The sequence below is a fragment of the Eriocheir sinensis genome, chromosome 17, assembly GCF_024679095.1.
Source record: "Eriocheir sinensis breed Jianghai 21 chromosome 17, ASM2467909v1, whole genome shotgun sequence".
NCBI lineage: Eukaryota > Metazoa > Arthropoda > Malacostraca > Decapoda > Varunidae > Eriocheir > Eriocheir sinensis.
Window position 1 is genome coordinate 7,894,708 of NC_066525.1, and position 16,063 is coordinate 7,910,770.

The 16,063-nt window shown below is 42.9% G+C and overlaps 1 protein-coding gene and 1 long non-coding RNA gene across 4 annotated transcripts in view; both read left to right on the top strand.

Moving 5' to 3' along the window:
* The window catches only part of LOC126999888 (uncharacterized), a 145,178-nt gene extending 133,119 nt beyond the window's left edge, over nucleotides 1-12,059 (top strand). For 2 of the 3 annotated variants that reach the window (XM_050863014.1, XM_050863013.1), the window contains 11 exons: nucleotides 6,007-6,361; nucleotides 6,648-6,799; nucleotides 7,302-7,395; nucleotides 7,796-7,957; nucleotides 8,058-8,205; nucleotides 8,580-8,737; nucleotides 9,290-9,441; nucleotides 10,288-10,606; nucleotides 10,908-11,057; nucleotides 11,421-11,564; nucleotides 11,840-12,059. In XM_050863014.1, coding sequence (XP_050718971.1) covers nucleotides 6,044-6,361; nucleotides 6,648-6,799; nucleotides 7,302-7,395; nucleotides 7,796-7,957; nucleotides 8,058-8,205; nucleotides 8,580-8,737; nucleotides 9,290-9,441; nucleotides 10,288-10,606; nucleotides 10,908-11,057; nucleotides 11,421-11,564; nucleotides 11,840-12,019 — 1,977 coding nt within the window. In that variant the 5' untranslated portion in view covers nucleotides 6,007-6,043 and the 3' untranslated portion in view covers nucleotides 12,020-12,059. The remainder of the gene's footprint in view (nucleotides 1-6,006; nucleotides 6,362-6,647; nucleotides 6,800-7,301; nucleotides 7,396-7,795; nucleotides 7,958-8,057; nucleotides 8,206-8,579; nucleotides 8,738-9,289; nucleotides 9,442-10,287; nucleotides 10,607-10,907; nucleotides 11,058-11,420; nucleotides 11,565-11,839) is intronic. The other variant, XM_050863015.1, reaches the window with a different exon arrangement.
* Nucleotides 12,060-12,612: 553 nt separating this feature from the next.
* LOC126999891 (uncharacterized) lies at nucleotides 12,613-15,917 on the top strand. Its single transcript, XR_007753653.1, has 2 exons — nucleotides 12,613-13,674; nucleotides 15,654-15,917. It is a non-coding gene; the product is annotated as an uncharacterized LOC126999891 (long non-coding RNA).
* Nucleotides 15,918-16,063: the final 146 nt, after the last annotated feature.

Genomic DNA, 16,063 nt, shown 5'->3' on the forward strand with positions numbered 1-16,063 from the left:
TTGTAACGGCACTCCCTGATATGTCTATACTGTCTGGGTTTTATTATTTTCCTCTTTCTTTCGTTCTTTTTTCTCTTATTGTCGAAAACTTATGTAGTGTTGCTTTTGTTTAGTAGTAGTAGTAGTCGGTCGGGAGTTTTGCTTTTGTAACGGCACTCCCTGATGTGTCTTACTGTCTGAGTCTATTATTTTCCTCTTTTTCTTTCGTTCTTTTTTCTCTTATTGTCCAAAACTTATGTACTGTTGCTTCTTCCTCTTCTTATTATTATTATTTTGACCTGTAACGCTTTGTATCGCTTTTTAGGTCCTCCTCCTCTCGTTCCTCTTTTCTTTTTATTCACTTATTCTCAATTTCCTTTTCAGTATTACATCACTTTCTCAAACGCTTCATCCTGAACTTATGTATTTATCTTTTGTTTCTTCAATGTGGTTATTTTCAGGTCTGGGTCGTGGTCTTGGTTGTGTGGCTCCTTAATATCCCGTTGCAAAGGCTATAGCTCTCCGTAAATGTTGTTGGTATTTCGTTGGGGATATACCCCAATGGAGGAAGGCGATGCATGCCGCGCAACCCCCCAGACGGCTGGTAGAGAGATACTCAATTCATTTCAAGGAGGAGGCCCAACAACGGGGCTGAGGGTGTCGGAAAGAGCCCACCTTTCCACCCCCATGGCACCGGATAGGTCTCGAACTCACGCCCTAGCATCCCACCGAAGCGCGAAGCGGAGACTCTACCACGGGAGCCCCCCTCTCCGTAAATCTATGGTGTATCGGTTATGGGGTATCAGGACACCTCTCCTCCCGAAATTGACCTCTCTTTCGGCCCCTCCTCTGCACTCTTTTGAGGAGCAGTAAGTAGCGGGCTTTTTTTTGTTTTTTGTTTTTTGTTTGTATGCCCTTGAACTGTCTCCTTTGCTGTAAAAAAAAAAAAATCTTAAACGTTTCGGTCTCGCAATACGCTTTTTTTCCAAGGCCACAGAGAAAATTGACCGGGTTTTCACGTGTGATTTACTCGTTCATGCAAGTTACAAAAGTTGTGTAAATTTATCACTAGAATCACAAAATAATCCATGAAATCCCAGCAGCTTCTACGAGAGAGGTTCCAAGCAGGTGAACTGAGGCTCTGATACAATTAATAATACTGGCCATACTCCGTAGACTATATCCTCTCCACTCCTTGCTAATTAACTTACTCCCTTTCCTCCAATCACTTTCTTCTCTCCTTTTTAGTTTAGTTTCCTGGTGCTACCTACACATGTATTACTAGTTGTATAATCACATTCTGTCCTGCCTGGGGGTTGGGATGGCATGTTCCTCCCTTCTCCCTTGTTGTTTACCTGCAACAATAAAGTATCAATCAATCAATCTCCTTTCGAGCATCTCCTCTTCACTCTTCTTTCTTTATCTATCGTACGTTTTACCTCTCCTTTTCGCCTCTCCTCTCACCCCTTAATTTTCCCTCCTTCTCCCTTCTTTGCATCTAGAGTCGATATTCTCAGACGCTCCCGCCTCTCACAGCACCATTTTCAAAAGCCGATTCAGGTTTTCATGAGGTTTTATTTATTTCAGGTTGTTGGTACAGAAGCTTTGCTCAAACTACCACCCCAGGGCCATTAAGCTACCCATGTAAATGCCCACAACTCCCACGAAAGCCTTGTCAAGTATGTGTGCTTGGGCGCCGGGATGTTTAAGTTTTGGCCCTTAATATCTAGAAGCTTTGGATCGTTCATCGAGGTGGGGACGTGGTCTTTGTGTCATCTCTCGTAGGTCTATGGATCTTATCTTAAAACATTTCGTCGCCCAAGTTCACATATTTGACAAGGCTTTCGTATGAGTTGAGGGCATTTCCAGTAGTAGTCTTATGAGCCTGGTGGTAGTTCGACCCTTCCTCAGTATCATGAGCCTAAAGAAACATTCATTAGAAAAAACCCGATTGATCTTCTCTCTAACCTTTAGAAATAGTTGATATGAGAAGCGAAAGTATCTTATAATACCGGCTTATATCACACACTTTCCCTCCTCCACCTCTACCTACAAAAGCCAGGGAGGGAGATTCTTGTTGCTCTCCCAATCTCCAGGCTATAGTGTACAGTATATAAAAACAGGTAATATTCGTTGCTAGAGAATACGAAATAAGGCAATGGTGGGAATCGTCAGCGCTTCGTTTATGTTCGATACAAAAAGAAACTGACTGAAGCGAGTTTCTCAGTGGTAGTTGACGCCAGGTAGCCTTCCTCCTTTACTTTACCTGTCTCGAAGTTATGGTACAGTAATTTGTATAATGCGGCAATATGGAACTTATCTAATATGGTGGCAAGATGATTGGCAGCAACTTTCATCAGGATGATTGAAGTAATCTTGTCAGTTATCAGCAGTCCTGTTGTTCGCTCTTGACGGAATAAATGTGAGTGCGAAAGCAGTTTATAGCGGTGCACAAGTGTCTGAATTACCCATGCATACGCTGAATAGGTTGAAGTTTTACCGTTTAGTTTAATTAAGCTTTGCTATTGCAGAAAATATGACAGTGCAATATGCTAACCACATGTCACAGGCAGTTATTTAGGTAAGACAACACAGCTCTCTCTCTCTCTCTCTCTCTCTCTCTCTCTCTCTCTCTCTCTCTCTCTCTCTCTCTCTCTCTCTCTCAACCACTACCTGATCACATGCTGGACTCGCGATCGCTAACCACAAGCAGCACCCTCCCGTCCGTCCTCTCCTACATGTATGGCCAGGCCTTTGACGTTTCTTCATTTTAACTGCCAACATATGCTTTGTTGAGGACAGTGACTGTTCGTGATGTGACGCCTGTGTGTAAGGATATGGCCCAGATGTTCTAGTGCCTCTATACCCCCAGAAGCCGCGCTCATTTTAATGTGATCATGGGTGATTTTGATGCTAAAGAAGGGGAAAAAGTTGCTGGAGAATCATGGCGTAGATTCACGAAGTGCCGGGGCGAAGCCAAAAAGACTTTGCTGAAAATCATGCCTTGTATAATTTTGAATATATTCTTTGACAAAAAGGCGCATAAAAAATGGACGAGAAAATTTCCCTCTAAATTAATGGATTATATGACTATATCCTCACTAACGGCGGAAACATAATAATGAAAAATGTAGCAGTATTCATCAAAGTAGAGGTTGATAGTGACCGCAGAATGGTTAGATGCAAAATCAAAATTATTGTAGAAATTGAGGATATACATCAATGTTTTTTTTTTTATGTAAGGAACCATGATTTAGATAAAATGTACAATGTGTTCTCCTGACATTAGAACAAGGAGAAGTTTGAAGATGTTCAGAATGTCAGCGCAAAACCTTAATGTCAACTTATGAGAAGAAAAATCAGTTCTTTTTAAAAGTTGTGAAAGTATGAGTTTGCTTACATACGATTTACTTTTATTCTTTCTCGCACTCCTCAGAATTGTATTCAGAGTTTATTTAAAAACAAAAGATATTTCGCCCTGGTTCGTAATTGTATCTTTTATTAGACGTTTGTTTTGATTTTGTAAAAATTGCATACATTTTAATTGTATCAGACAAGGAGTAGGTTATGGGGGTTGAGAAGGCGGTTGTAAAGGTTAAGGAGGAGGTAGGGGGTTACGTTACAGAAGAGGTGTTGGGGGTAAAGGAGAAGATTGAGGGGTTGAGGAAGAGGTTAGTTGCAGGGGCGTCATTTGGGGTCTTGGGGGCAGTTGCCCCCAAGACTCAAGTGCCCCCAAGCCTCAGTTGCCCCCTACCAGCGAAGCCTCAAGCAGAAACAGCAGCGGGATTTATATATATATATATATATATATATATATATATATATATATATATATATATATATATATATATATATATATATATATTTTTTTTTTTTATTATTATTATTATTATTATTATTATTTTGTTGTTGTTGTTGTTGTTGTTGTTGTTGTTGTTGTTTGTGTGTGTGTGTATGTGTGTGTGTGTGTGTGTGTGTGTGTGTGTGAACAGTCAACACTGAGCGGCAGTTAGGGTTCCGGGAGCAGCAAAGACAGACGTGCTGTAGCCTGTTTAGGAGAGAGAGAGAGAGAAAGCTGATGAAGCTCTTTGCTCACCAAACTGTCTCTGCCCCCCCCAAGAAAAATCTGAAATGACGCCCCTGGTTAGTTGGGGTTGGAGAGGAGACTGTTAAGGTCGAGGAGGAGGCTGTATAGGTCGAAGAGGTTATGAGGGTCGAGGAGAAGGTTGTAGAGGTCGAGGAGGAGGTTGTGAGGATTGAGAAAGCTGTAGAGGTCGAGGAGGAGGTTGCTAGGGTTGAGGAGGAGGTTGTGGACAAGTTGTTTGGGTTGAACATGAGGATTTGGGGTTGAAGAGGAGGAGGAGTCCCAAAATTAATTCAATATTTCAGTTGGCCATAAGACCGCCACAAGATGTTAAACAATACTTTTATTCTTAAAAAAAAAATATATATATATATATATATATATATATATATATATATATATATATATATATATATATATATATTATTTTTAGAGCTATAATCTTGGCTCTCAATGTCCTGAAGTTGTTGTTGTTGTTGTTGTTGTTGTTGTTGTTGTTGTTGTTGTTGTTGTTGTTGTTGTTGTGTGTGTGTGTGTGTGTGTGTGTGTGTGTGTGTGTGTGTGTGAACAGTCAACACTGAGCGGCAGTTAGGGTTCCGGGAGCAGCAAAGACAGACGTGCTGTAGCCTGTTTAGGAGAGAGAGAGAGAGAAAGCTGATGAAGCTCTTTGCTCACCAAACTGTCTCTGCCCCCCCCAAGAAAAATCTGAAATGACGCCCCTGGTTAGTTGGGGTTGGAGAGGAGACTGTTAAGGTCGAGGAGGAGGCTGTATAGGTCGAAGAGGTTATGAGGGTCGAGGAGAAGGTTGTAGAGGTCGAGGAGGAGGTTGTGAGGATTGAGAAAGCTGTAGAGGTCGAGGAGGAGGTTGCTAGGGTTGAGGAGGAGGTTGTGGACAAGTTGTTTGGGTTGAACATGAGGATTTGGGGGTTGAAGAGGAGGAGGAGGAGTCCCAAAATTAATTCAATATTTCAGTTGGCCATAAGACCGCCACAAGATGTTAAACAATACTTTTATTCTTAAAAAAAAAAAATATATATATATATATATATATATATATATATATATATATATATATATATATATATATATATATATATTATTTTGTAGAGCTATAATCTTGGCTCTCAATGTCCTGAAGTGGGTCTTGCCGGCCGTTCAAGTTACGTGTTAACACCTTTTGAATAAGATATTAAAGTAGATATGTAGCAGACGCTTCTCTTCGTAATCGCTGATGCAGGGTCTGGCTGTGTGGAGGTCGCAACGCTTACCAACAACCAGTCAGTGGCAGGCTGTCGGTAAGCTCCTCCCCCTGGTATTTTAGAACAAGCATCAGCAGGCGTGGCACCCAGAACGATACTGTTGCTCGTGTGAGTAGCAACGCTGGTTTGTTCTTCAGGTAAGGTAAAGCCCGGGACAAAGGGCAGGCGTGACATCCGGATTGCCACAGTTCATCTTCCCCAAGTTTCTTCAGGTAGACATTTATCAAACAACTCGAAAGGGCGGATCAACAGCGCGGTGTGCTGGGCGCCAACTGTTCCGAGCCGGGATCGAACCCGAGCCCGTAGATTCGTATAGCTAGCGGGCTAACCACCAGACTACGGAGGAGCCTTTGTAGTGTTGTTGCTGTTGTTTGATAAATTTATTGCGCAATATCGTCAGACAAAACGAGTGTTAGCAGGTTCAACTGTTTTAACTAGACAATGGAGACACACACACACACACACACACACACACAGCCTTGGTAGTATGTATGAATGTCTGGGTAATGTTTGTCTTTGTATGATAATAATACCTTACGATTACAGTATGCACGTCAAATGTGAGAAATAATGGTAGTAATTGTAATGATGATAATAGTAACAACAATACCATCTTATAATTCCCGCACGCTAATACGATGATGGTACTTAATTACTGCAACTACGATTTAATATCCCTTCCAGACCTGCTGACGGAGACAAGGCTAATCTGCTGGTGGCGATGCGGATGATGCTGAGTCTTTTCCTAGTGGCTGCCATCCTCGCCCTCCACGCCCAGCACGCGCCCGCCAGTGTCCAGAAAGCCTCCACGTCCTCCATCCTGTCACAGCGGCCGGGACAAAGCGATCAGGACCCTCAACCCCTCCTCCCAAGTGTCCTGAGTCCTAAACACGATGGTGGGGGCGCGTCGCTGGTTACAGCCCTCAGCACACTGGTCACGCGGGAGTTGACATACTGCAAGCTGGCGGTGTTCGCAGATCGTGACTACCTCGCCTCCACTGCCCTGCACGCCCTGGCCCGCCTGCCCAACCAAAAGCAGGTTTGTGAGAATGATTGACCTGCTTGGAATGAGTTGGAATGCGTGTGTATTGGCGATTGTAGTGGTGGCGTGATGTAGTAGCAGTAGTAGTAGTAGTAGTAGTGGTGAAGATGAAAAAAAAATCCTGGACCTCGGTTTTGACACGGGACACAAACTTGCTATATGGTAAAGTTATCGTTATTTCAAGTATTCTCATTAGTTGCTGTGTTCGGCTTCCACAAATTTTCTTTCACATTGATATTAGAAAGCGGTGAACTAGGTCAGATGACGGGAGTGTCTGCGGCAGGTGGTGGGCGTGGCCGGCGGCTGGGAGGCGGTGGGCAGGCGGGTGGTGTGGCGGTCGTCGGGCTGCCGCGCTTACATCTTCCTCCTTCACCACCCTGACGTCCTCCTCACGCTTGCCGACGCCGCACCTGCCCTCTGGGACTACGCCGGCAAGTAAGTGGTTGTGGGGTTCTTGGAAGGTCTGTTTATTCACGAAGGCACTATGGTAACTTGGAAATAAAAAAGCAGATATTAAAGCCAATACTATGCTCGGGTTCAAAGCGAGGAACTTCAAGTGTAGGACGCCGAGAGTAATGTAAACTTTATATAATCCACCTGTAGCACCACACCTGGAATATGCAGTGCGATGCTGGTCTTGTAATTAATTAAAAGGACATTGAATTACTGGAAAGAGCTCAGCGACGTGCTATGAAACCAATTACACCGTTACGGGCGCAGCCAAGACCTTTTAGGAGTGAGAAGGCGGTGTCTCAGTAAGGCGGCAATGGCTTTTTAATCTATATATCGTGGCAGCGGGTTGATGACGTCCTCAACCAGCCAAAGTATACTGAACCGACGCAGGTCATGATTCAAGGGTCTGACTCGAAGCTGCCAGTCAGTCTCAGGTGCGCATGAAGGGCTGGTTGTCGACTGAAAAAAAAGTGTCTCATTGCAGGTTCGTGGTGGTCGGACTAACACGGGAGGAACTCGAGGCGCTGACACTCACCCGCAAGGGAAAGAAGACGGAGCACCTTGTGGGCCTAGTGCAGGTAAACACACACACACACAGTCTCGAGGAGCCGTGGCAATAATAGTATCTGAAATGTTTCCCGTGGTTCAATTTTCTAATAGGTAATAACATCGCCACCATAATCAATGAACCGAGCCTGTGATGTTACGTTAGATGGGAAGTGGGCTGCAGTGAAGAGATCCTGTGTCCAACCGATCACGTAGGCTTATCGCGAAGAAATTTGAAGAAAACACTAACGGCGGAAGCGAAAGCAAACTTACCCTACACCGCGGGAATTTTGACCAATACGGGCTGAAGATGATTATGATGGTAGAACCGGACTCCTATAAGAACCGTGCTTGAATTGAGAACTCTTGGACCTTTGAAAAAAAAATTACCCAACAACTCATAAAATGTAATCCCTTCTCCCGTGGCTTCAGCCTGGCGGGGCCGCTGAGTGGCACGTGTATGTTAACCAGCTGTACTGGGGCAGCTGGGGCCGAGGTATGAGGCTGCACGGTGTCTGGAGGAACGGCAGATTCACCAACCCATCCTCGCCTTTCTTCGACAAAATCTCAGATATGCAAGGAGCCGTTCTCAAGGTTTTTGTTTCATTCATTGTTTTTGGTTTACTCCTCATATATACTCTATGTTGATGATGATGGCACCTCATCTGAACCTGCTCTTGTTGTCATGACCCAGGTGGTGACGTTCGAGTGGGAGCCGAGCACGCTGTACCTCCGCACTGAGGCAGGCGACGTGCACACGCTGTACGGCCGGGACGTGGAAGTGGTCAAGACACTGGCACGAGTTTTCAATTTCGAAATGAAGATTATTGAACCTCCTAATGGTCAATATCATTGTTTTCTGTCTTAATTAAACAGTTACAACACGGCTAACACTTGGCAACTGTTTCTCTAGCATCTAAAAATATAATAATTATTTTTTCATCTCATTCTACATATGTCATTGAGGGCGCAATATTGTGAGAAGTTTCATATACCTATAAAATATCATTTGTAATTTTTCAACATTCCTTTAATTGCTGCCACAGCCTGTCGACTACCAAAGACCTGAAGATGTTTTTTTATTTTTTTTATGTAATAATAGGTAACAAGTTTGGCATTCCTTTATAGATCTTAATTCTATAAAATTTATTGTTGCAGATGAAATGTACAGTAGTATGAATAGTTACGAAGCACTGTGTACTGATTTTTCCATCAGATGAACGGTGGGGTCAACTCCTACCCAACGGGTCATTTGACGGCCTGATTGGGCTAGTGGGCCGCGGCGAGGCTGACTTCGGCATGGGCAACTTGTTCGTCAGCGCACTTCAGGGTCGTGACCAGCTCCTAAGCTACACTTCCTCTTTTGATACGGACGTAAGCTCCTCCAATCAGCTAAGTAACCAATATTACTTGCCACTGGCATCTATCATCTTGAACTCATTCCCACACAGTATTATGAAGCGTGGGTCTCAAGTCACTTTCCAGGCTAATGAAACTAAGGAAACATGAGCGAGTACGTCTGACTGAAAATAGCAACATTACACACTCGTTAAATATTTAACAAGACACACCTATTTCTAACACTGACCTTAAAAATATACAATGATTTAGTTTTCTGGGATTATCCCCGTGGGTGATGGAGCCTACCTTTTCTTTCATAATAAGTAACATACCGAACCTTATTCTCACTACAAAAGGATAATAAATTATGTGCAGGTGCTTCCCCCTTTCCTCAGTTGATCACAATGCCCAGTTCTTTGTGATCACCTTTCCTAGTTTAGTGTTGACCAGGATAGGCAGAGTATTACCAGGTTATGATGTAAAGGTATGATGTGATTGAAACATTGCTGTTATCAGTTGGCGAGGACTTTGAGCTGTCCAACCTTCAACTTGATGTTTACAAGGAAACCTTAACCTTTAATGCAGGACTCCTGCTTTATCATCCGCATGGAGCCGCCGCTGCCCCGCTGGCACGCCCCCGCTCTGCCCTTTGCTTTCTCCACCTGGCTGAGCATCCTGGGCAGCCTCCTTGGGATAGGCCTCATTTGCAGCCTTGTAGCCTCAGCGGCATCCAGACAGTGAGTTTTTATAGTGCACACTGATATTCATCACATCATAATCTACTTTGTGCCTTATGAGATTGAGGTTATTGAGTTCTTGGAAAATTTCACATACCTTGGTAGTGTAGTTCAGAACAACCGTTACGGTGGGTCTCGCCAGGAAGTCTTACGGCGGATTGACCTGGCCCGCGGTGTTATGGACTCGCTCAGCACGAGTATTATGGCGTTGTCGATACCTGTGCAGAAGGACAAAGATCCGAATTTTCACGTCGCTTTTGCTCCATGTCTTACTCTATGGCTGTGAGACATGGTCAATAAATAGGTACTTTGAGGGGGATTGATGCCATTGATAAGTGTCTACACTCTACAGAATCATGGGCCATCATTGGAATGACTTTGTGTCAAACCGGCGACTGCTCCGTGAGATTAATTCGACATATATTACCTGCATAGTCCGGGTCAACACCAACTCCTGCAGTATTGTTATGTGGCAAGCTACCAAGAAGCCGACCCTGCTCATCAGGTTGTCTCTGTAAGAGAAAATCCCGAGTGGAGGAGGCCAAGAGGACGCCCAGAGTTCGTGGCTTGAGCAAGTCGATAGATTCTGCCAGGAGGTATACTTCGGATGGGAAAGGAGGCCTGCGTGGAGACTTGCCCGGAGGGACTTGGGAGGGCGAGGCGACGCGACCCCGGCGTATGTCCCCATTGATTGATTGATTGATTTGTACCCTAATTTTCATCACCTCCGCATTTTTTCAGTTAGTTCCCCCACTCCTTGCAACAGTCAGCATTCTGTTGATTTATCAGACAAAATTTTCAAACCTTCAAAATATATGAATTCACTAATATGCCTTCCCTGTTCAGGTGTGATGGAGACAGTGCATCAAAAGATCTGGGTTCACTCTCATCAGCTTTACTCTTCACCCTGAGCCTCCACCTGCAACACCCTCACCCAGCGTTGCCTCTCCACCCCGCCTCACGCATCATGGCGGCCTTCCTGCTCCTGTACACTCTCATTCTCTCCAAGGCATACTCCTGCAACCTGACTGCTTTCCTTACCATAACCAGGCAGCCCACTGGGATAGAAACTTATCAAGAACTGTATGAATCTCAACTCTATCTGTATGAAAATAGCGACTACATCAAAGAATCATTGGCTGGGGCCCCTAATGTCTTCCTGAGGGTGAGACGGTTCTTGGTAGAATCTTGGAATACACTAATGTCTGCTCGGCAATCTGAACTCACCATTCCAATTATTTCTCATTTTAATAAAAAATAAAAAATAAAAAACATAGGGCCTACTCCAAAAGCCTGCGCATTTGTCAAAATAGATTGTATGCATCAAATATACTATTTTGAGAAGTTAAATTTTATAGTTCAGCTCAATTTTCTAAAGTAATTTCAATACAGCCCATCATATACATGTACTCAAGTAAGCATATTTAGTTCACAGCCCACGTGTGTAAAATTACTGCCACTTACAGGGCCTGGCGGAGAGACACAGGGTGGTAAAGGACCTCAAGCGAGTAATGTCAGAGGTCGGCAAGGGCAAGGGCGTGTATGTTGAGAACCGTAGCACCAGAGAGTTCCTGACCAACACCCAACTTGAAGCCAGTGTGACGCGGGTACTGAAGGTGAGGAGGATGGCACGGTGGCCGATCGAGGCACTGTCACCTTTGTAGGGAAGAGGGACTGAGTGGTCAAGTATCAATATATAGTCGTGTTTTTCCGTGCTCTGATGCTGGTATCATGAGTATATATATATTTTTTGTGATTACTCTTCTGGTAGCACTTATAGCACTTAAAAGCCTATATCAAAGCATGGAAAAATAAAAATATATTGGTATATCAGTGATTTATATTAGCAAATTTCTTCAGAATAAAAAAAAAAAGTTCCATAAGCCGAGTCTAAACTAACTGACGTGGAAATGTTAGTGATGCAACATGCCGATCAAAACTTTCTATACTTATTGACCCTTCACTTCCACCGTTTACAGGAATGCTTTGCGACGTTTAACATAGCTATCGGCATCCAATCCCACTCCCCACTCAAGCGCCGTTTTGATGTAGCAATCAGCAGAATCGTAGAGAGTGGTTTAGTGCAGTACTGGAAACGAGAGTCTTATGCTATATTCAAAAAGGTAAGAAACACGTACATACACGTGAAGCCATTCATCGCCAACACACTTGAGGGTTGGCATCGATCATCATGCCACTGTCGTGACATTAACAGTATACATGTATATATACACGCTCACACATGTATATAGCCTGTGTGTGTTTATTTGCTAATGGGTGATTTTTAAGTAACATAGTTTTAGAATGGGTAGTAACTATAGTAAATATAATTTTGTGATTATGAAAGCTCAAGGCACTAGGCATGGAAATTTAATCTTAGCAAATCTCTTGCACAAAGAACAAGAAAGAGAACCGTGTGACGCAGCCCGACAAGAGTCGTGACGGGACACAAACCACCTCCAGATTGGTGCCTCTCAGCTTTGACCACCTTCAGAGTGCTTTCTACGTCCTGGCCTTCAGCTTAGTTTTATCAACAATTGTATTGATTTTAGAAAACTCTCAGAAGCGTATTAAGTAATCTACAATAATAAAGCAAAAAACTGCAAGCATTCTGTGAACTGGTTTTGATTATTTTAACCATATAAAGCATCATGACTCATCCACGCGATTCGAATCCCAAAGTAAAGCATTTAAACAAACCTTTATACTAATAACTATTCTAAGCAAATTTACATTACATAAAGATAGATAGATAGATGGATACAGATATGTATGAGAGAGAGAGAGAGAGAGAGAGAGAGAGAGAGAGAGAGAGAGAGAGAGAGAGAGAGAGAGAGAGAGAGAGAGAGAGAGAGATGGTGGTGTAAGATTTATCCCCTCAGAAGGGGAAACGGGCCTTTGTCATATTGACGGCCCGTCGCTGTGGTGGCAGGTAGAACCCGCCGGCTGGCGTGCCAGGCGGGGGAACGGGTGCACATGGCAGCCCAGAGAGAGAGAGAGAGAGAGATTATGTGATTAACAGATAAGAGATCTGAATGACAGGTGTGTGTGTGTGTGTGTGTGTGTATATATATATATATATATATATATATATATATATATATATATATATATATATATATATATATATATATATATATATATATATATATATATATATATATATATAATTCACGGCCTGATCACGAGTTGGACTCGCTTTCGCCAGCAGGTACCCTCACGACGTGAGCAAGTGCTCATTATTGTCGATCTCTGGGTACTGCCAGGACCTCACACACCCCATCCCCCTTACTCAAGGGGGGACAGTAACCACTCCTAGTCAACGGAAAGGATCCGGCCTGAGCGGGGCTCGAACCGCCGCCAGTTTGGCCTGAAGCCTTGCAGCGCGGCGCACTAACCGATTGAGATACCAGAGTGTGTGTGTGTGTGTGTGTGTGTGTGTGTGTGTGTGTGTGTGTGTGTCATTATCACCATTTTCCCATTCTCACTCTCAAATCGACTGGAAAAAAAATAGGAGAAAATATAAGAGAAAGAGGGAAAAGGCAAAAGAAGAGAAGGGAATGGGAAGAAAATGGTGAGAAGTTTATCAGAGAAAGAGGGAGGAGGAGGAAGTATGATAATAATGGAACAAGGAAAAAAAGATAAGTACAACCGGGAGAAGGAAGAAGAAAGGGAAAAAGGGGGAATGGGTGAACGAGGAGAGGCTGAGGGGGGTGGGAGGAGGAGGAGAACAGGAGGAAAGGAAGGAGGTAATAAGTAACAATGAGTAAGAAGAAGAAAATGGGGAGGAGGAGGAGGAGGAGGAGGGTCGAGGAAGTAGTAGAGGAGAGGAGAAGGAATAAAAGGAGGAGGAGGAGAATTAATACTTAGATTATTCGATGAGAAGAGGAGGAGGAGGAGGTGCTTAAGCCATAATTCCATAGTTAAAGAAAAAAATAAAAAGGAGGAGGGAGGGGGGAGGAACTATGAAGGAGGAGAATTGATACTTATATAGTTGGACAAGATGAGGAAGAGGTGCTTAAGCCATAGTTCCATAGTTAAAGGTAAAAGGAGGGAGGGAGAGGGGCTACAGAGGTGGAGAAGACGAGGAGGAAGGGGAGCGATCAGCAAAGCTCAGTATACGAGAAGCCGCTGAAGGGGGAAGATTGCAGAAGAACAGGAAAGAGAAAGAGGAGGATGGGGAGACTGCCGCGTACGTGAGTTTTCCTGGGACGATTCTACTGACTTCTGCTGGTAATTATGTGGTAATAGTGTTAGGCTTATTGCTAGTTCTCAGGCCTTTTACTATTTATTCCTCTCTCAACCTAGTCTGTCCATTCTTCCACTTCCTCATTTCCTAAATTTCGTTTCCTTCCCCACTTTCCACATTTCTTATTTAATTTCCTCCCTTTTCCTTGTCTTTATTCCACTTTTTTTTTCCTGTTTCATGTCTTTAACTTACTTCCTGTCCTTCAAAACTTCCACGTCCGTAACTAATTTATTCCACTTCCTCCACACTTTTCCACTTTTTTCTTCCTGTTTCATGTCCTTAACTTATCTCCTGTCCTCCAATATCTCCACGTCCGTAACTAATTTACTCCATTTCCTCCACACCACTTCCACTTGTTTTTATTCCACCTTTGTATTCTTGTCGTATGTCCTTCACTTGTTATTTCTTGTTTGTATCTTCTAATCAGTCTATTGCGTATCAGTCCAGTTCACAATTCATCCTAGTCTATTCTGCATTGTTAGTCCTGTTTATTCCCCATAATCCACTTTACTCTGTACACATTAAACTTGATCCACCTCTACACTGTCACATGCTCTTTTTTCCACTTTTCCCACTATTTTTTTAAACATTTCCTTCCACTTCAAAATGCCATCTAAACTCTACTTGCAGTACTTCAATTTTCCACTTGCTACTCCCTCTTTTTAGTTCAATATACTGCCAAAGTACTTGCCTTCTATCCATACCACATTCCTACTACTACACTTCTTCCACTTGCTCCACCTCTCCACTCTAGTAATTGTAATCAGTTCAAGTCTCTCCATTATCCTTCTCTAATCCTCACTTTTCACTTCGCTGCCATCAATTCCAGTTGTCCACTAACCCTTCGCCTTGCTCTTTTTCTTTTCTTTGCAGTCTACTCCACATTGGGCCCACTTAATCATTCAGGGCCACTTTTTAATCATCCTTCCTTTCAAGTTAGGAAAGTTGCAACTATACCCCGGTGCTTCACTGGCTCCACCTTTTCTCTATATATACCTTGTGATCCACAAATAAGACACCCCCTTGTAAGACTCTGTGGATGACAGTGTTGTTGTTCTGAGCTGCTATGTCTTTAGTCCAGTGACTCCCAAACTTAATGAACAAAGTATTTTAAGTTTTTTTTTAATTTTTTGGGGGGATGTAAAGATTGGTGTTGTTCTCCGGTGGGTATTTGAGGTATCTACCCCCCCCCCCCCCCCCTTTTTTTTTTTTTAATGGGCATTTTCTTGTATTTTTAAAGTTTCATGTTAATCTATATGAAGCTGCTGTCCTTTTGCATTTTTTTTCCTTTGGCATTTATTATAGTACATTTCCTGTGTTTTCATGTATCTAGTTTAATTTTAGCTGGTATCTAGCTTTATTTTAGCTTGCACGTGCTTGCGTGCTTGCATGTATACTTCCAATATGTATACTTCCAATACTTTTATAGTTTCATTAGTATTTTTACGTGAAATAAAGTATACTTGCATGCACTTTCACAAAAAATTGAATACTCTTATTGTAGGTTCCTGGTGACAGCCCAGACGAAATTATGAAGGTCACTTATTTATGCAAGCAGAAAAAGGGCTGAGAGCAGAGACTGGTTTAATCTGTACAAGACTAGTGGCAAGTTTGTTTTTTTTCCTTTAATAAATTAAATGTATACCGTTTGGTCTGTTATGGTTAGCTGGACAAGGCTAGTTCCCCACTGATTGGCAGAATTAAGATCTTAAGCTGCGTGTACCAGTATGTGATGGTTCTATTCAGGAGGTTGGAAATAGAAATGGAAAATAAGCATGGTTTATTTTTTACATTATACACCAGTAACTTTTCAGATTTACGAAATAATTTGATATAAATTACCATCTTTATTCTATACCATACTGTCACACTGGCTGATCTATTGCTGTCCAAGTTCAAGGGTCTGTCATGGCAGGTTCCACTAAACTTTCCATCTTTGCTGCCTCCATTTTTACTATTCCAGACTGTTGGTGGACTGGACCTGTGAACATGCAAGGACATTTGACTGCAGCTGCTGGCTTCACAAAACTACCTTGCTGATGTCATGCTGAACACTACTCTGGCAAGAGCCTTCTTTGTACCTGGATATATGGTTGTATTTCCTCCTGCCCAGGACTTGAACACAGGAGAGCATGGCCTAAGGCTACAGATTCCATCCAGTCTTCTGGCCCCTCCAACTGCATCTATTTACAAGAGCTTTAGGTTATACTAAAAAAAAAAATTAAATTTATACCTTGTTTAATGATAACCCTCCAAACCTCTAAGCTTTTTATTACTACTATGGTCTGGAAATGACTGTTCTGTTCCTTTAGGCATCACAGATAAGGAGCAAAGCGTATTTCAGACCTTGCACAATTTTTTTTTCAATAAAGC